The sequence below is a fragment of the Dendropsophus ebraccatus genome, chromosome 14 (assembly GCF_027789765.1).
Source record: "Dendropsophus ebraccatus isolate aDenEbr1 chromosome 14, aDenEbr1.pat, whole genome shotgun sequence".
In the NCBI taxonomy this organism is placed as follows: domain Eukaryota; kingdom Metazoa; phylum Chordata; class Amphibia; order Anura; family Hylidae; genus Dendropsophus; species Dendropsophus ebraccatus.
In genome coordinates this window covers 55,619,176-55,638,999 of record NC_091467.1, presented here as the reverse complement: position 1 = coordinate 55,638,999, position 19,824 = coordinate 55,619,176, and the positions used below count along the sequence as shown (strand labels likewise).

At 43.8% G+C, this 19,824-nt stretch overlaps 2 protein-coding genes across 5 annotated transcripts in view; one reads left to right on the top strand and one right to left on the bottom strand.

The window, feature by feature from the left end:
- The first annotated feature begins 784 nt into the window (after positions 1 to 784).
- LOC138772757 (E3 ubiquitin/ISG15 ligase TRIM25-like) lies at positions 785 to 8,591 on the top strand. 3 transcript variants are annotated; one of them, XM_069953383.1, is made up of 6 exons: positions 785 to 864; positions 1,659 to 2,154; positions 5,245 to 5,460; positions 5,602 to 5,722; positions 6,944 to 7,042; positions 7,136 to 8,591. In XM_069953383.1, the coding sequence occupies exons 2-6, from the start codon at positions 1,750 to 1,752 to the stop codon at positions 7,720 to 7,722; spliced, it is 1,428 nt and encodes a 475-aa protein (XP_069809484.1). In that variant the 5' UTR covers positions 785 to 864; positions 1,659 to 1,749; the 3' UTR covers positions 7,723 to 8,591. The 3 variants fall into 3 exon arrangements, with proteins under 3 accessions (XP_069809484.1, XP_069809482.1, XP_069809483.1); XM_069953381.1 differs by having other exon boundaries at positions 6,926 to 7,042; XM_069953382.1 differs by lacking the exon at positions 785 to 864 and having other exon boundaries at positions 1,420 to 2,154; positions 6,926 to 7,042.
- UNC13D (unc-13 homolog D) overlaps positions 6,426 to 19,824 on the bottom strand; it is a 49,793-nt gene continuing 36,394 nt past the window's right edge. For both annotated transcript variants that reach the window (XM_069953380.1, XM_069953379.1), the window contains 10 exons: positions 18,869 to 19,075; positions 18,723 to 18,791; positions 17,671 to 17,750; positions 16,746 to 16,851; positions 14,296 to 14,367; positions 13,569 to 13,652; positions 13,359 to 13,479; positions 12,723 to 12,846; positions 10,924 to 11,126; positions 6,426 to 8,270 (listed from right to left, as the gene is read on the bottom strand). In XM_069953380.1, coding sequence (XP_069809481.1) covers positions 8,161 to 8,270; positions 10,924 to 11,126; positions 12,723 to 12,846; positions 13,359 to 13,479; positions 13,569 to 13,652; positions 14,296 to 14,367; positions 16,746 to 16,851; positions 17,671 to 17,750; positions 18,723 to 18,791; positions 18,869 to 19,075 — 1,176 coding nt within the window. In that variant the 3' untranslated portion in view covers positions 6,426 to 8,160. The remainder of the gene's footprint in view (positions 8,271 to 10,923; positions 11,127 to 12,722; positions 12,847 to 13,358; positions 13,480 to 13,568; positions 13,653 to 14,295; positions 14,368 to 16,745; positions 16,852 to 17,670; positions 17,751 to 18,722; positions 18,792 to 18,868; positions 19,076 to 19,824) is intronic.

The following is a 19,824-nucleotide window of genomic DNA, read 5'->3' as shown; positions in this document are numbered from 1 at the left end:
ATAGCCTTTCTGTGTTCTCAATCCACTCCTGGTTTTGGTTGCAAAATACTGACCAAAATACTGAGCAAAAATACTGTGTGTGAACATAGCCTTAAAAATTATACAATAATGAGGAAAAAAAGACATCTATCCATCAGGGGATCCAAACCAGAGAATGAACTGCTGGCAGGTCTCTAGACAGGTGAGTTACCCCTAGACCACAGCTCCAACACATTAGGGGGGAGGAGAGATTCTTTTAGAGATAACCTTCCTACACAGGACTGATCTGCAATCTGACAGCTGAGCGAGCAGGAGGCCGGGAAGCATTGATTATTCATGAAGAGGGAGGAGGATGCATGATAAGTGTGGCACAAACAACTGCTCTGTGACAGTAGGAGACATAAGATTGTACATAATCTGCTGCACGGAAAATTACCAAAAAGGCACCATGCTCACTGGGGGACTGCCAGCTACAGCACACTGTCAGCACCTCAGGTAGTGCCCGGGAGCTGACGGATTCCCTTTAAATCAGCCAAAAAACTGCATGGCTGAGCATTATACTGTCCAATCTATGGGTAGCATAAACTAGTGACGGAGAAGCTGAACAGAATGATGTATCACTTAATTTTTTCTGTGCAGCTGATTCTGAGATCTCCTCCTAAATAACATGGACAATAAGTAGTCCTCTCCATTATGTGCATAAGCCCAGTAGTCCTGTATATTCATGAGAAGCAGAAAACTCCGCCCACCAGCCGCTGATTGGCAGTTATCTATCAATGCTGTGTATAGGCAGTCAACTGTCATTCAGTAGCTGGAGGGCAGGGGGAGGGGTGTAGGAAGAATCCTATTCTCCTGCATATTAGGAGAATAATTGAACAAAATGATGTAAGTAATACACCAATCTGTTCAGCATTTCGGTCACTAGTTTACTAGTCACTAGTTTACCAGGAAAGCGTTCCCCAACTGAAGTTGACTAACTATTCTTCACATACCACTTCTAAGGGTGCAGCTTCAGGCTATGTTCACACTACGTATATTTCAGTCAGTATTGCAACCAAAACCAGGAGTGGATTAAAAACACAGAAAGGATCTGTTCACACAATGTTGAAATTGAGTGGATGGCCGCCATATAACAGTAAATAACGGCCATTATTTCAATACAACAGCCGTTGTTTTAAAATAACAGCAAATATTTGCCATTAAATGGCGGCCATCCACTCAATTTCAACATTTTGTGAACAGAGCCTTTCTGTGTTTTTAATCCACTCCTGGTTTTGGTTGCAATATGAGGACCACAATACTGACTGAAATATACAGTACGTAGTGTGAACATAGCCTCACTCTGACACATCTAGGACCATTTTATGCTGTAGTTTTCTCTTACAAGACACGGCGGCACAATGTCCTTGAGCAGAAAAGCTTGCAAGAAATGTATGAAGATTTGAGGAGGCTCCTAAAAGGGTTTACCCCCCCCCCTCCTTTTAGCATCTGGCTCCTTTTCTAGAATAGGAGGAGCAGATATGGTGTGATATAAGGACATGGGGGGAGGCACAAGTGACCTGATCAACACCCAGCTACCAAGTGAGATATATATATATTATGTTAACAGATACAATATATACTGGACACGTCACAAGGGATCATTTGGATATGCTATCTCTAGCTTTTTTGTTATGTAGGAGGTGGGATTGATGTAAAAAACAATATCCTGCTATTGTCCTGGGACTTCCTACCCTTTCCAGTCAGCGTTGTGTCCACTCGTCTCGTAACATGGCCACTGCCGCTCTTCTCTGCTCTGAATATTTGTATTGCCCGGTGTGCCTGGACCTGTTTCGAGAGCCTGTCACCATCCCCTGCGGGCACACCTTCTGCCTGACATGCATTACCCAGTGTTGGTCTCTCCAGGGAATGCCTAGCTCCTGCCCACAGTGCAGGTCTTCATTTCGACCAGACTCCTCACCAAGACTCTGCAAGAACAGTATTCTTGCCCAAATGGTGGATGATTTCTCCAGTCTTCAAGGGTCTCCTGATTGCAGTGCCCTCACCAGGAGCGTTGGCACGCCATTGAGAAACCAGTGCCAAGAAGAGACGCCAGATGGGGGGCTCAAAACTGAAAACAGCAACAACTTTGATCTGCCAATCATCAGTGAAGGCCATGAAGCCCCCAGTGCTCAGGTATGGTCACCTTATGGTTCGGGTTAAGGCATGCATGGATTTTATAAAGATAAAATCTTTCTACTGTTCCTATTCTGATTCCACACAATGTCATGAAAATGTTGTCTCCGTCTGATTCAGTACAAGCTGGATAGAAAGTAGCAAGTTCTTTTTCATTTTTTCATTCTTTTTCCCGTTGTCTCTGCGAGAGAATATCCCCATACAGACAATGTGCGGAGGCTTGAGCCCTTAGGCTATTTGCTACATTTGATAATACAGTATAGGCTATTATCCCTGCACTGGTTATATAGGCAGTAACTGGGGCTTACGTGGCAGAAAGCATTAGGTTGAGGTGAATGGAGCTGAATTGTAATACCACAAACAACCTAAGGCAGGGATGGGGGACCTTCGGCCCTCCAGCTGTTGCAAAACTACAATTCACATCATGCCTGGACAGCCAAAGCTTGGCTTTGGCTGCCCAGGCATGATGGGAATTGTAGGTTTGCAACAGCTGGAGCGCTGAAGGTTCCCCATCCCTGACCTAAGTGGTGCTGTTTTTGCAAGAAAGCAGCTCTTTTTCTTGTGCCTGTCATTGGGGGATACAGCACCAGTGGGTATAGGCTACTGCCACTAGGAGGCGACACTAGACTAAAACTGGTGCTGTGTCCCCCAATGAAGCCACAAGAAAGGGATTTTACGGTGAGTACAAAAAAATCCTCTTCTCTTGTGCCTGTCATTGGGGGACACAGCCCCAGTTTTAGTCTAGTGTCGCCTCCTAGTGGCAGTAGCCTATACCCACTGGTGCTGTGTCCCCCAATGAAGCCACAAGAAAGGGATTTTACGGTGAGTACAAAAAAATCCTCTTTTTTTCCTTCTAATTTTGGCTAACACATTTAACCCCTAGGGTCCTGGAAAGCACTGTATTCTGCTGCCTGGTTAAAAGACTTTGCCTTCCATTAAACTAAATTAGAGTCGCATTGACCCACAAGTGGCCGCCCCCTCCACATCTTCTCCCCGCCCCCCTGGCGTACGAGGCAGAAAGTGCCGATTTGTGAATATTTTATTCGCATATCGCCCATTTGCACTTAAAATCATTTGCAAAACGGCACTTTCCACCAAAAACACACATTCCACCACATGATACATGTCCCCCATAGTGTCTGCCTGTGACAGACTCTATGAGCAGAACGCCGGCCGGACCGCACGGAGGAAGATAAGAGACTTCCAGTGGTTCAGGAAAGCGCTCGGTACCCCCCGCAATCACACTGTGGGCTTCCGATCAGTAAGTAACAGGAACTGCTACTGTCATTTACACTTAAGTGCTGCTTTTGCAATCACAATGTTTAAGGGGTTAATGACAGGCCGCAGCGTGATCTGTGCAGCCTGTCATTAATGGTCAGAGCCCGGCTCTGCTCCTGAGCGCGCTTCATAGTGGGATATGCACCCTGGACGTCCCTGTACATCCAGGGTCGTCAGGGGGTTAAAAAGGCCTATGAAAAATAAGAACTGCAACCTGAGCATCTTCTGAGTATTTGCAGCTACTTAGGGATTTGCTTGTAGTGCATCAGCAGATTGGAAGCCTTTTTGTGTACTTTGTAGTTTAATCCATAAGCTAAAGAGATGGTTTAGTTCACCAGGTGTGGGACTACTGCCCTCAGTGCGACAATTCCGCCTGTCCCCTCTAATGGATATTAGGGGCAATGCTCAGATGAATATCCCTCAGAAGGGGCGGGACAGACTGTTATCATAATACCTCATTAGCATATGAAATAAACTACTAATATCACGAAATCAGCACTGAGGATCAAGGTAGGAAACTTACCTTCATCCTCAGTGCCCCATTGGCTATAGGAACATGTCAACAGGTTAGAGACTTCTAACCTGATGATAGTTTCCCTTTAAGATGATTCTAAGGAGGACAGTATACAGCTCAGTGTCTAATCTCAGGATAGCATCTACTGTATATACCATGGGAGTGAGGAGTCTGCCAAGGTTATGTAAATAAGTCCAAGGTCTTTCCATCATTTCCGGAGGATGAGCATAAATAGGGGAGAAGAATGAGTATTTACATTCAAGACAAGGTAATTCCACTTGGAAGGATTTTCTCACAGTAATACACCGATTTTAGTTCAGATCCAGGATATGGGGGATGTAGTTATTTTTTTTGCACCTTTTTCTAATTCTCAATGTTAGTTTATGGTTTCAGTTTCCTGTTAAAATTTGATTGTAAAGATATGGTCTCCTTCACACAACCGTATTGTGTTTGTGGGCCGCAGAACCATGGACCTGTTGTCCGCAAAAAAACCTTCACAATACATACGTAGGACATCTGTATTTGCAAGTCTAAAGAAAAAAAAAAGCTGTATAGAGGCGTGTTCACACTACGGAATCCGCATGGAGCGCATCCTGTGGACAAGAGTCAAGCATGGGAAAGTGACGGAATCCGCAGGATGTTCGAATTCCGTAGTTTGAACGCACCCATTGAGTGGAGAGTGACGGAAGCGGAGGCACGCGAGCCATTTCATAAAGACACTGTGTGACACTGAGGTAAGCGGGATTCCGCAGCGGAGCTCCCCTGTTCTGCCTGTTTTGCTCAGTGTTAACGGGCTCTAAGATGGACACACTGGGAGAAGCATAGCCAGGAACAACCCATATACCATCCATATTTTTTATTGACTTCAAGGGGACCTCTGCTCTGTATAAGTGCAGGCCCCTTTTTTGGGCGGGATCCAGATATAGTTATGTAAAAAATATGTGGACATTAGGCTTTATAAATCAATGGGTACTGTACTGTCCTGATTAGTAAAGTAGAGTATATAGACCTGAAAATACAGTTGAGAGAAGGAGGCCTATGGGTGTGTTCTTGCTTAGCAGTTAAAGTTTGTTTTTCGCATTGGTCCTTCATATACAGGCAATGTTCCCACAACATCTGGTTTTGTCCGGCCATTATTTTGGGGCCAAAATACGTATTTATTATGCAAATTATGGATGTAATTTGCATAATGCGCCTGTAATTTGGCACCAAAATTACAACCATAAAAAGATAGCCATAGGAAGACACATGAGCTGTTCCTTGTTGCCTTCTTCAGAACTTTGCTCCTTTGCCCTCAGGCTTCAACTTCCAGACATCGCAGAGTAGTCAGCCAAGGCTTCTCCGACATGGTGAGGATCCTGCAGGCCTCAGGATTTCGGCTACTGCAGATGATGGAACAAGCAGAAAATCAGATGCTGAAGAATACAGACAGCCAAGACCTGGAAGACGATGGTCTCACCATGCACTCCGCCCAAGTTGTCCCAGACCAGCAGCAGGATCAGCTGGTGACTGTGGTAATACCCGCTTTACATTCTGATGTGTTATAGACACAGGCATCATAGAGTAGCAATAACACTTTTATTATAAGAATGTTTTCTCACTGTGCACATGAAATAAACGCACATTATAATACATTCACTGATTCATTTGTGCAGCAAGAAGAACAATCCACATTTCAGGACCTCCAATGGACTGGACTCCACGCTGCCGTCTACAAGTTTAAACAGTGCTTACAAGAATTGTGCGCAGATCACATGGGCAGACTCGTGCAAGAAGGTGAGTGGGGGATGTAAGATGTTGGCATCTATGTGACTGGATCTTGAGACGTGGTTGGGTTATGTCATTGTATAAAGAGCCCCACAAAGAGTTGGCGTAAGAAAAAATACAGTAGGTGCCCAATAAGAAAAAGTCTTGTAAACAAAACTGTGTGCATGACCCTCTATGTCAGAGTTTCTAAGAGTGCATATTATGGACCATAGGCATATTGTGCCTCTATCATGTAATTTTTAGAAGCATGGTAAAATACCTTCACAATACAACATAGGGTGAAATTTTGGTACAGATGCCTATGGGCACAGTCAGAGGCACAGAATTACATGGGCCTATGGTACAGATGCCTATGGGCACAGTCTTACCAATCTTTCCAGTATAACACTGATCTGTAATACAACACCATGCTTAAAGCGACTCTGTACCCACCAACCCACCACACCAAATTGCTAGTACCATCTGTTTGATGAGAGTAAATACTTACCAGTCGTGTCTTTTAAAATGTGCCCAGCGCCATGGTTATAGCAACAAATGATCTTATTATCTGCAGTGCTGTGTCATACTGGCGTGGCCTTATATGTGTGTGCCTTAGGTCTACGACACCTCTCCTTTCTTCCTCCCCACCCTCCTCATCCTTAGGAATGACCCCAGGCAGGATTTCTATTCATCACTGGTCTAAAGAGTACATATATGCTATAGCGGCACAGGTGCACTGTTTAGGCGAGCGATGAATAGAAGTCCTGCTTGGGGCGTTCCTAATGATGAGGAGGTGGGAGGGAAAGAAGGAAGAAGAGGCGCTGCAGACCTGAGGCACAGACACTCTTGGCCACGCCAGTATAACACAGTGCTGCAGATTAAAACATAATCTTTTGCTTTAACCAAGGCACCGGGAACACTTTAAAAGACACAAGAATTTCCTCTCAACAAATGGATGGTACTAGCGGGTTGAGAAACAGGAGTGGCATAGCTATAGGGTTATAGAGGTCACATTTGCACCTGGGGTCTAGTGCCCAAAGGCCTCTGTGCTACATACACAAGTATTATAAATGGCACATGGTAGGTGGGGAGATTGAAGTTTTCTATTGGGGGTTATAGGATCAATTCTATAGTAAAGTGAGTTGAAGAAGATACAGGATAGTATACAAGACACTTATGGTGGTTAGAATACAGATGCATTTTTTTGTGTCTTTCACCATTCTTCACATATAGTCTTACTTTGTGCCACAGTATGGACCACACACACCAGCTATCCAAAAGTACAACCTAAACTCTGGGGAGGTCCATTACTGCCCTTGATGCCGCGGGTACGAACAGAGTTTCTCCAGTGTAAGTTTGTTTGCTTTGCTTTCTGTGCATGAATTCCCCAGCCATGTGATCATTTCCAGAACTTTCTCTTACAGCTTCCCTCTGTTTTTGCAGATTTTAGGGATATCAGCCTGGATCCAGACACTGCCCATAACAACTTGTGTCTTATGCAGGAGAACCGCAGAGTCCTGTGTAAACTGCAGCCTCAGGCCTATCCAGATAGTGCAGAACGCTTTGATCATTACACTCAAGTGCTGGGCAGAGAGCCCATGGCCCATGGGCGCCACTATTGGGAGGTCCATCTATCTGGAAATCGTGTAAGCTTAGGTGTGACCTATCACGGTATCCCTCGTAAAGGGCATCAAAGCTCCTGTCTGGTGGGGAGGAACTCACAGTCTTGGTGCTTGGAGTGGAGCAGCACCCGTTCTTATGCCTGGCACGATGGCGAGAAACTTTTGGTAGCAACAGGACAGCAAGAGAAACTGGGTATCTTTCTGGACTGGGACGAAGGAACTCTGTCCTTCTATGAGGCATCGGACGATATGCCGCTTCTTTATCGCTTCCATGCCTCCTTCACCCAGCCTTTGTACCCCATTTTTTTCATCAGCTGGAATTCTATTGTGTCCATTGGTGAAGGGACATCGGTAAAGCGCAGTGCCCACAACAAGCGCTTCCAAAGGCAGTTTTCAGCAGACTTCTAGTGGAAACCATTGACTTAGTATTTAGAATAGTTGGCCCAATTTGGCATCTTGGCATAGCTAAAGAGGGTGAATTTATAGCTATACAGGGCTCAGGTGTCTAGACGTTCCTAGGGCCTCTTAGTCATTGGGGGGGTCAAGGGATTTGCTTTCAGCGATGGCTTCGGTTCTTCTCAATACTCTTTTAAGTTAACTCTTCCAGTCTTAATGTCTTGAGGCTTGACATTTGTATAACGTCTATAGCTTTATAATATTCCAGTATTGTTTATGGATCCCGTATATGTTATATGTGCAAAGTCATTGAAAAGTCATTTTAGCGCCCATGAATAGACTTGGTTTTAGCGCCCATGAATAGACTTTGTCTCCATTCATGGACTGCATACTTAAAAACATTTTAACTTGGGTGACCAGTTTTAAAGAACTAGGCGTCCTGCACCGATGTCACCGCTCGCTCTCCTTAGACTGGCGAGCCCTCTGCCTGCGTAGCTTGACGAACATGGCGGCTTCCTTGTCAGAACGGCGACAGTCCAGGAGTTGTAAGATGCGATCCCCTGAGGAGACAACACATTGTTTTAGTATTTACTAACTATAGCCTGAAAACAGGAAGAAATCTGTGAGGTCACTGCCATGTCGGCATGCTTTCTGATGGGTTATCCAACCGCTTATCAAAACATTACGGGAGGCTTTTAGTTTTGTTTGGCTCACAACCAACGTCTACAATCAATGTTCCCAGTCTATATATAAAATCTGTTTGTTGTGTTGTACAATTACTTAACAATCACAATCTGTTTCTTTTAATCACTGACAATCTCCAGCATGACATGGAAACTATTGGGCTACCCATGTAATGTGCCGGGCTCCCTGAAGCAAGAGAACATAGTACAACCTCTGGTAAATTGGTATGAAACGCTGCTAAATCTATGACTTCTATGTTTACTATGAAGTAGAAGATCTGAATGATCATCGTTTAAGTGCAGCGATTCCATAGCTTTTTCCAGAGGTTTTAGTTACTGTTTTTACAGACAGTTTTTGGGTTGGAGCCAAAGCTATGGCAACTGTAGCTTGGGATTTATTCCCATTAGATTTAATATAAACTACTTTTGGGATTTTTTTGAGCCATAGAATATTTGTATTTTTTAGCTGTTTTATGGCCCCAAAAAAGTCCAAAACAAATTGTGCACACAGGTTTACAATTTAATGACATTCAGGTGTGTGTGTGTTTGTGTGTGTGTGCGTGCGCATGTCTGTGTGTAATTGCAGAATTTTTAGAAACCTATTGACTATCATCATCCACTATGTAGCCTACAAATTCTAATTGGACTTTAATGATGGCTTCCTATACATTGTGGACTGTAATGATGGCTTCCTATACGCCTATACATTGTGGATTTCAATGATGGTTTCCTATACGACTATACATTGTGGACTGTAATGATGGCTTCCTATACAGCTAGACATTGTGGACTGTAATGATGGCTTCCTATCCACCTATACATTGTGGACTGTAATGATGGTTTCCTATACAGCTATGAATTGTGGACTGTAATGATGGCTTCCTATACAGCTATGAATTGTGGACTGTAATGATGGTTTCCTATACAGCTATGAATTGTGGACTGTAATGATGGCTTCCTATACACCTATACATTGTGGACTGTAATGATGGCTTCCTATACACCTATACATTGTGGACTGTAATGATGGTTTCCTATACACCTATACATTGTGGACTGTAATGATGGCTTCCTATACACCTATACATTGTGGACTGTAATGATGGCTTCCTATACACCTATACATTGTGGACTGTAATGATGGCTTCCTATACACCTAGACATTGTGGACTGTAATGATGGCTTCCTATACGCCTATACATTGTGGACTATAATGATGGCTTCCTATACATTGTGGACTGTAATGATGGCTTCCTATACACCTATACATTGTGGACTGTAATGATGGCTTCCTATACATTGTGGACTGTAATGATGGTTTCCTATACGCCTATACATTGTGGACTGTAATGATGGCTTCCTATCCACCTATACATTGTGGACTGTAATGATGGTTTCCTATCCACCTATACATTGTGGACTGTAATGATGGTTTCCTATACGCCTATACATTGTGGATTTCAATGATGGTTTCCTATACGCCTATACATTGTGGACTGTAATGATGGCTTCCTATACATTGTGGACTGTAATGATGGCTTTCTATACGCCTATACATGGTGGACTGTAATGATGGCTTCCTATACACCTATACATTGTGGACTGTAATGATGGCTTCCTATACGCCTATACATTGTGGATTTCAATGATGGTTTCCTATACGACTATACATTGTGGACTGTAATGATGGCTTCCTATACATTGTGGACTGTAATGATGGCTTCCTATACACCTATGAATTGTGGACTGTAATGATGGCTTCCTATACACCTATGAATTGTGGACTGTAATGATGGCTTCCTATACACCTATACATTGTGGACTGTAATGATGGTTTCCTATACACCTATACATTGTGGACTGTAATGATGGCTTCCTATACACCTATACATTGTGGACTGTAATGATGGTTTCCTATACACCTATACATTGTGGACTGTAATGATGGCTTCCTATACACCTAGACATTGTGGACTGTAATGATGGCTTCCTATACACCTATACATTGTGGACTGTAATGATGGTTTCCTATACACCTATACATTGTGGACTGTAATGATGGCTTCCTATACGCCTATACATTGTGGATTTCAATGATGGTTTCCTATACGACTATACATTGTGGATTTTAATGATGGCTTCCTATACACCTATGAATTGTGGACTGTAATGATGGCTTCCTATACACCTATGAATTGTGGACTGTAATGATGGCTTCCTATACACCTATGAATTGTGGACTGTAATGATGGCTTTCTATACACCTATACATTGTCGACTGTAATGATGGCTTTCTATACGCCTATACATTGTGGATTTCAATGATGGTTTCCTATACGCCTATACATTGTGGATTTCAATGATGACTCCCTATACGCCTATACATTGTGGACTTTAATGATGGCTTCCTAGACGCCTATGCATTGTGGACTTTAATGATGACTTCCTATACACCTATACATTGTAATGTTTGGTTATTTAAATTATAAAATACAATAAAGTATGTTTAAAAAAATAAAAAAACACTGACCATTAATTTTAGGATGGGTCAGGGCAACTCGTGTTTGAGGGACATTAGCCACAGGATCACTCGTCTCCTGTTTTAACCCAGGAATATCTGCAAGAGGTAAAAATGCCTCCCCCTCCAGTTCATTAGAAAGAATAGTATCATAGTCAAACACCGTCAGCAAGAGACAGGCTCCTGGAACGTCACACTGCTCCGGGGTCACCAGGCTGAGGGGAGAGAAAAGAGAAGAAAGTAAGCAGAAGCGTCCTCATCGGGGCAGCCTTATGATGGGTCGCTGCATGATGACTTATGTAGTACCATATGTCAGAGTCCTCCATATAATGGATAGTCACACAATGTATACAAGCCGTACCAGTCAGTGCCTAATTGTAAAGGCTGTATTACATGGCTCGATGTTTTGGGGAAGCACAAGTCGACCCATCAGCTCAGTGCTCGCTCCTCACTCACTGCACTCTGCTATTACACAAACAGACAGTTCGAGAGGGGACGCCCGAAGGATCCTTAGATCGTTTGGGCTGCCCGTAAAATTTAGCAGCGGTCTGCTGTTATACAGTGCAACGCGCAGCAGACTGATCATGATTTTTCAACATGTTGAAATACCATAACCATAACGATTATCGATAATATAGAGTATCAGAATAATGCTATTAATACAGCGGTGTGTGACCCTGTTTAACACAAGGATTATGCTCCCCTGCAGTTGGTTTTGTCATACATCTAGAAATGCCATAGCACAAGGAAATTTCAGGGTAACTTCAGGGCCTTTAGACCAGTGCTTCTCAATTCCAGTCCTCAGGCCTCACCAACAGGTCATGCTTTGAGGATTTCCTTAGAATTTCACAGGTGATACAATTATACACAGTCCATCAGGTATTATCACAGGTGTCTTTGTATGGGATATCCTCAAAACATGACCTGTTGGTGAGGCCTGAGGACTGGAATTGAGAAGCACTGCTTTAGGGTAGCTTCACACGTACCGTAGCGCTGCGTATTTAACGGTGCATTTTTATCGCTGTGTGTTTGGTGCGATTTTTACATGCGAGTTTTGATTTTAATGTGAAAATCAAAACTCACATGTAAAAAACGCACCAAAAACGCAGCGATAAAAACGCAGCGTTAAAAACGCAGCAATACGGTATGTGTGAAGCTACCCTTAGACTAATTTCTTTCAACATTGTGAATTCTGTGGATAAGAAGGAGTCTCATTCACTTTTATTGTTAGCCCCATGTATGGTTGGACTTATCGATTGCAATACATTGCATTGAAGAGCACAGCACATAACACAGCACAAAGATAATGCAGACTTTAAAGGAGAAGTTCGGCAATTTTTTAAAAATTGACAGCCAGCAGGCATGGGAAAACATAATAAACAATCACTTCTTACCTCTCCCCGTGCCTCCGATGTGCTGTGACAGGCTCCGGGACCCCACTGGAAGCCAATTTCCCCCCAGTTCCAATGACATCACACCTGGGGGGAAATGCCTGACCCGGCTAATGGATTAAGCGCTCAGCCAATCAGTGACTGGAGCGGTTTCCCATCCCAGTTACTGACTGGCTGAGCAGGCAGTCCATCAACCAGGTTGTGACATCGGTTGTGACATTGCTGAAGGAGAATTGTGAAGGAGATCCCAGAGCCCAGCAGGGGTCCTGGAGCAGCAATCCAACACTGCAAAAGCATGGGAAGAGGTAAGCAATGATTGCTTATTATTATTATGCTCCGGCCTGCTGGCTGACAATTTTTCCTTTAAGGTTTCTGTTCTTCGTGTAAAGGCGTTTGTGATTAAAATTTGTACACACTCACAAGTCAAAGGTCTCGTCATAAAGAGGATTCAGCTCGGCCTTCTTGACTTCTGTAGAGCGCGGCTCAACTGCTGGAAATATGTGCTTGGGTTCCAACGTCAGCTGAACAAATGGGTCGCTGCTGCCTGAGCAGAGAACAGGGAAAATGATGGTCAGTCTGATTATTACCTAACAACATCAATGGAGGCTTTACCCCTTTACCCCTTCATTACTGAGCCAATTTTTTTTTTTATCCAACCTCAGTGCCTTGTAATTTTTGCAGAACTTGAGGTGGAGCCCACACTGCGGACGGCAATTGAATTTCTGCCTGTCCTATTCATTGAATAGGATGTCTCCTACACCCTCCACTCCCCAGCCGAAAGAATTGACAATTCTTTTGGCGGAGAGAATTCTGCTAGAATTACTGCATGTGAACAGATCCTCTCAATCAGCGATTGATAGTTTTTTTTTCCCAACATGGCCAGAGAAGATATCTGACACAGTGCTGTCATTTTGGTAGTATAGTGCTCTGGCCATTTGGGAGCTCAATGCCTCATACAATTCCATTCATAGGGATATGTTCAGTCCATGAAATGCAGGCGACATACAGGCCAGACATGGCGGTGTTCAAGGGCTCTTATGTGGGTGTTTGGCTTACCGTTGGAATCCAATGGGAGAAGATTCACTGCATTAAGGATCTCAACACGCAGTTTCTGCTCTGACTGACGATAGCCGACTTTTATGGTAACAGCTCCATATTTCTCTGCCGTGGAACCTTGCTGGAAGTAGTAATGATAGACAAATGAGACAACTGAGCCAGTTTTACTTTACACCGTGTTTGATAAATCTATGTGTTTGGTTCCTTTACCTGCTGCTGGATCCTCTGCTGATAATAGCGCTCTATTAGTTTCCGAGTACTGGAGGAACAAAGGTCAAGATCCTGATCTAGGGTCTGTAGGAACAGAAAACATGGCAATAGGGTAACCCAAAGGACTGTATGCACATGGATTCATGATGTTCTCCAATTGGACAGAAGAAGAAATGTGTGTGTATATATCCACTGCTGCATGACAAAACACTGTATATACCCCAGGTTTATTGAGGGTCCCCCCGACCATCCTTGCCTCTTTAATGCAATTGCTTTGCATTAGCAAAATTACTTTCTTTGGTAGTTTGGCCCATTTCTCTCCTTGTAGTGTTTCAGCTCATTGCTCATTGAACACCGCTCAGTGTTGGCCAGGCTGTGACACACTTGGGTGGTCGGGATACTTGGAAGCCATGGAGACATGTATAACCACTCAGATGAATACACCCTTTTAATGTGGTTATATTTGTTGTCAATTGTCCATTACATTTAATGCCCTCAGTGCATTGCTCTCCCAGTTCTGTGTCACGTGACAAAACGGCCGCATAATCAAAGTCTATGGGGCATGTCTCTGCACACTGACACAGTGGGGGAGGGGACACTTAGACCCTGAACAATAAAAACTTTTGACAAGTCTCTCTTACATGGCAAAAGTTTTTTTCTATGGCAGGTACACTTTAATTCCACTTTATTTCAACAATTTAAAATGTGAAAAAATACTTGTACTTACTAGAAAGGTTGCAGTGTGGAGGATTTCTAGAGACAGCCCGCAGCCTTCTGCATGGAAACATGACTCCAAGTTCTAAGTGGACAGAAAAAAAGTCTCAATAAAATTTGTAAAGTGATAAAGAAGACTCGGATACCCTGTTCCCAGGAGCGGCCTATCCCATCACTTGGTGCTTTTCAGACTTTTTCCGGGGGATCACATGCTTGGGGTTATCCATGGAGCAACAGGAAATTAAAGGTCATCTGTCAGCTGTGATTCAAGTTCCAAACTGCTGATACTGTTAGATAGGACACATTGTACCTTTCATATATCCATCTGTCCTTCCTGAATGTAGAACAATGCCTTTATTCTCTGGAACAAAGAGTCAAAGAGGCTTTTTCAAGCTCCTGAATAGCTGCAAGCTGGAATGATTCCACTTTCCCTGTTTGATTGACACCTGGAAGCTGAATCCCAAGCAGGATCAGGAATAGGATGGGGGATTGAGAAGGTGTTACTGCTTACTACGGTTCAAGAGCTCAGGAACGCCTCTTTTAAGCGACTCTGTACCCACAATTTGACCCCCTCCCCCAAACCACTTGTACCGTCAGATAGCTGCTTTTAATCCATGATCTGTACTGGGGTCCGTTCGGCAGGTGATGCGTAAGTTTCCGGCCGTAGCACGCTCTGTGAATAAGTGGCCGGAGATTTACGTAGTTTGCGTACAATGGAAAGTATAGGATCTACGGCTGCACAGTTCACACTACGTAAGAACTTACGCCCGGATCGTATGCGGCACTGTAAAAAATGAACCAGACCATTGTTTTGGGACGGAAATGCTGTAACTTACGCCCGTAGCGTAATATGCGGTCCCGTACGGAGTGGTGATATCTTCATTTTTACACTTTGATTTGCCGATCCAGAAGGTTCTGTGGGGTGTCCGGGGCTAGCCAAAGATATCCAAGTAAAAGACCGCTGTCAGATCGCTACGTACACCGCTCGGGAAGCGTACGTAGCTTACGGGCGTAAGTTCGCGGACCGTACGTAGCCGGCCGCAACTTGCGTAAATCCCGGCCGGAGTTTTACACGTATATGTCCGGCCGCGAAAAATATGCGGCCGGACATATACGTAGTGTGAACATAGCCTAAAACTGGCAGCCCCGTGCCCAATGGCCGGAGCTTAGATTGTGTATGCACTAGGCTGGCACAACCTCTCTGTCCCTCCTCCCCACCCTCCTCATCATTAGGAATTCCACTGGCAGATTGTCTCCTATTCCTCACCTGTGTCAGCACGGCACATGGGCTGGATTGTTAAGGCACCTGTGCAATGTTCAGACAGGAGAAAATGTTCCAGTGGCATTCCTAATGATGAAGATGGTGGGGAGGAGGGACGGAGGGGTAGTGCAAAGTTAGGGCACAGATATTGTAGGCCACGGCCGTTGGGCTCAGGGCTGTAATTTTAAAAGTTTTTTTTTAGGACAATAACTGCATCACCTGCCGAACGGACCCCGGGACAGGTCTTGGATTAAAAGCAGCTATCCGATGGTACAAGTGGTTTGGGGGGTCAGATTGTGGTTACAGAGTCGCTTTAACGCCTTGTACTATAGAAAAAAAGAAACGTTTCCTACGTTCGGGAAGCACAGACAGCTATATAAAAGGTACCCTGTGTCTCCTTGACCTAATAGCTAACAGTGTCAGCAGTTAGGAACGTGAATTGCAGCTGACAGATTCAATTAATGAAACCTCTCACCCTTGACAAGTTTGCAGTGACTTTTCAGGGATACTGGGGGAAAACCATGACTTAGGCTAGGTTCACATCACGATTTTGCTATCCGTTTAATGTATCCGCTCTATAAAAGAAAAACGGATGCAAAAATGGATGGTAAAAACGGATGCTGTTGTATGCCATCCTTTTTCCATTTACTTGCATTATAAAAAAAAAAAAACGGATCAAAACGGATCAAAATTTTGAAACGTACACAAAAATATGGTTCACCATGTTTTTCTGTACGTTTTGCAAAACGGATGCAGTGAGATGGATTGAAAAATAGTGATGTAAACCTAGCCTTAAAGGGGTACTCCAACCAAGCCTTTTTTCGGCAATGCCTGGGTATGGAGTGGGTGAAAACAATAACCTCCCTGGCTCCAGCGCTGTAGCAGTGACTTGCCTCCTCTGCACAATGGCTGAGCGGGCCTGCCATATCACATCTCAAGTCCTGTCTCGGACCAGGAAAGCCCGCACACCAGGGGACCAGAGTGGTGGAAAGTTAGCGGCAGGAGGTAAGTGGATGTTATTGTTTTCACCATCCGCTCTCTGCGCATTGCTGAAAAAAAGGAACCCCGGCTTGAGTTCTCCTTTAACCATGACTTTCCTGCTGTTGGACAACAGAAACTACAAGTGTGAACTGACCCCACTCAATCACCACGTTTACCCCACATGTTGTGGCGTTATACATGTTCCATAAATGAACTATTACCTTAAGGGCTGCATGGAGCCTCTGGTAGTACCGGACAGAGGGGGAGATGTGGCTGGACAGGTTGGAGATGACTGTGAGTATGTGAGACCAAAGCAAAGACAGGAGACTAAGAATGAAATGACAAAAGATGTCACATGAGCAATACTAAGCTACAACATTCACTGACGTAATTTTGAAAAATTGAAAAAAAAACACATTTATTATTATAAAAAAAACACCTAGAAGGAGGTGCATGGATTATATTAACAACGCTAGGTGCTTTACATTAAAATTGTAGAGATTAGCGGTATTAGATTTGGGGCCAATACAAATGTGGCAAAACAGCACTATGAGAATACAAGTGTCACTGTCGTCTTTTTTTAATTTTTTGTAATTGGGTTTATTAGGCAAATATGCCATTATCTGCATTCAAAAAGACTTTCCCCAGGTCCCTCCCCCTCCTCTCTCTCTCTCTCTCTCTCTCTCTCTAATTCACTGCTCATTATCAGGTAATCTCGACTCTTTTACGTCAGTCAAGTCCTGTCTGTTCTATGGAGAGGGGAGGATGGAGATTAGTCGCCAGCAGAGAACAAAGGATTACACAGCAGGACCTGTGTGAAAGCCAGTATTCAGAGGCCAGCGAGGTCAGTGCTGACTGTCAGAGGAGATAGCCTGGTTATGTAACTGTAAATTAACTCTTTGTTGTCCTGTTTTGGTGCCTCATCTCGCTCAACCCCTCCCCTCTCCATAAGAGAACCATAAAGACAGGGGGGAGAGCTTCAAACTGCTTTTTCATGATAAAAATGCATTTTTCGCCTAATAAACCCAATTACAAAGTTTCTTCAAATCACCTGTACTATTGATTTCTGCAAAAATATTTTAAACGACAGTAAAATTTTAAAGGATTTGGACAGATTTCATTAATGTAATTGATGGGGTCACTCACCAGTTAAAGTTTTCCTGCACAAGGTTCTGGTTCATGTATTGTAGCTCAGATTCCAAGAATTTCATCATTGGTACAATGCTCTGTATTATGGAAAACACATGTTAACACTGAACTAAATAAAATAGGATATTATCAGTACTCACAGTAAAATGGTTTTCTCATTGAGTTCACTGGGCAATATATGCAATGGAGGGTAGAAGAAAACCGGAATAATGTCCCAAATTACAAAGGCGGAAGCCCCATACCTGTAATAAAGCTGGGTTACTGCTGAATTGTGGTGTCCCGGCTTTTCTTTGCTCTAACAGCTCCCTGGAGGATCGTGTATGTAATGGCTACAGTAAGATGGCGGTGCCCATAGCTGAGGACACACCATACAAGATCCCTCCGGCCAGCAACAGAGATTGATCTGAACCTCTACCCTCCATTGCACACCTACCTACGGGTCCCCAGTGTGGGAGAATCCCGGTTACCTGGACTGGCCGGCCGGCAGCTCTGTGGGGGCCACAGACACTTTAGGACATCCTCACACTTTTACCCTAATAAACTTGGTGAAAGTATGACGGTCATGAAGACCATGTGGTACATGTGCTTCGCAGATGCTCAATGCCGTGATAGCAAGACCAACTGATCTCACTGGGTTATGGTGGGCTGGACTCTTTTTTTATTCCTCAGGAATAATTTTTTTTTTAAAAAGGAGATTGTGAGAGAGAGAGAGAGAGAGAGAGAGGTAGATACAAAAAGGTCCCCATAGACTTTAGTCTGTGAACATCAGTATGTATGGGGCTCTCCCAACCATCCAGCAACAGGGTTGTCGATGGAGATAGGGCGGGTGGGGCATGATGGAAAATCCCCTTTGTTTTAGGAGAGATAAGCTGCAGCAAGACCTCTCTCACTGAGGCTTACCCATCCCTTTTTCTTAGAGAACACTTAGCCATTCTGAACATAGTGGCACAGCCTATATCTAATGTCTCTCTGTCCCAGTGAACATGACTCCCAAAAAATAAGCACCCCACATATACTGTATCAACATCAATAGCAAATATGGGACTCACATCATTGGGATCCTGGGAATCACTAGCATTAGCTATGGAGTGGAGATGTTTGGCAATGCCAGAGTCCAGCTGTAATGATGTAAACAAAGAAAATTTAGGATAACGAAAGACTGAAGAATAATTGGGTCTCTATAAGTGGAACTTACTTTTTGAGCAAGAGCCTGCACCACACCTCGTATCTCGCGGTCCAGGCACGCTACAGCACCCTTCAGCTGGTCATAGAGCGTGTGCTCAAACTGTCCTGAGCTTATGACCTCACGTGTTTGTTCCTCCAGCGATGCCCAATTCAGTTTTTCAGGCAGAGAGCGCACCACCAGCCGCAGCTGCTCAATATTATTCACCACTAAACAAAGCTGGAAGGGGAGAGAAAGAAATGAGTATGAGAAGGAATGGGGAAATGTAAAGAAATATACTGATATCTCCATATTTATTAATGGCTAGTACAACTGGGGTTTGAAGGGAATCTGTCACTAGGTTTTAAGCATAAAATAGTGACAGAAATGCTTAACAGATCGGTGTATTACTTCATTCTGTTCAACCGTTCTCCCAATATGCAGGAGAATAGGATTCTTGTCACACCCCTCCCCCTGCCCTCCAGCTACTGAATGACAGTTGGCAGCCTATACACAGCATGGATAGATAACTGCCAATCAGCAGCTGGTGGGCGGAGTTTTCTGCTTTTCATGAATATCCAGGACTACTGGGCTCGCGCACATAATGGAGAGGACTACTTATTGTCCATGTTATTCAGGAGGAGATCTCTGGGTCAGCTGCACAGAACAATGTTAGTGATACCTCATTCTGTTCAGCTTCTCCATCACTAGTTTATGCTACCCTGAGATAGGACAGCATAAACCTACTGACAGTCTCTTTAAGCTCTTTAAAGCACATTCTATCCACATATATCAAGAGAAAAATCCTCTAAACACATATTGTGCATAGAATCATAATGGACCTAAAGGGGTTATCCTGTTTTTGCCAGAAAGTAGCTGTGTTTTTTTCTAATCCTGGATAATCATGGGCTATAGAGTTGGAAAAAAAAAAGGTAAAAGTCAGTGCAATAACGAAATAAAAACTTCCTAATATGTAAACATACAAGCAA

Excerpts from the sequence above, each read along its gene's own strand:
- LOC138772757 (XM_069953381.1), top strand. The coding sequence starts at position 1,750 with ATGGCCACTGCCGCTCTTCTCTGCTCTGAATATTTGTATTGCCCGGTG. Across the intron at positions 5,723-6,925 it reads GGGCAGACTCGTGCAAGAAG|TCTTACTTTGTGCCACAGTA; the intron begins GTGAGTGGGGGA and ends CTTCACATATAG. Across the intron at positions 7,043-7,135 it reads ACGAACAGAGTTTCTCCAGT|ATTTTAGGGATATCAGCCTG; the intron begins GTAAGTTTGTTT and ends CTGTTTTTGCAG.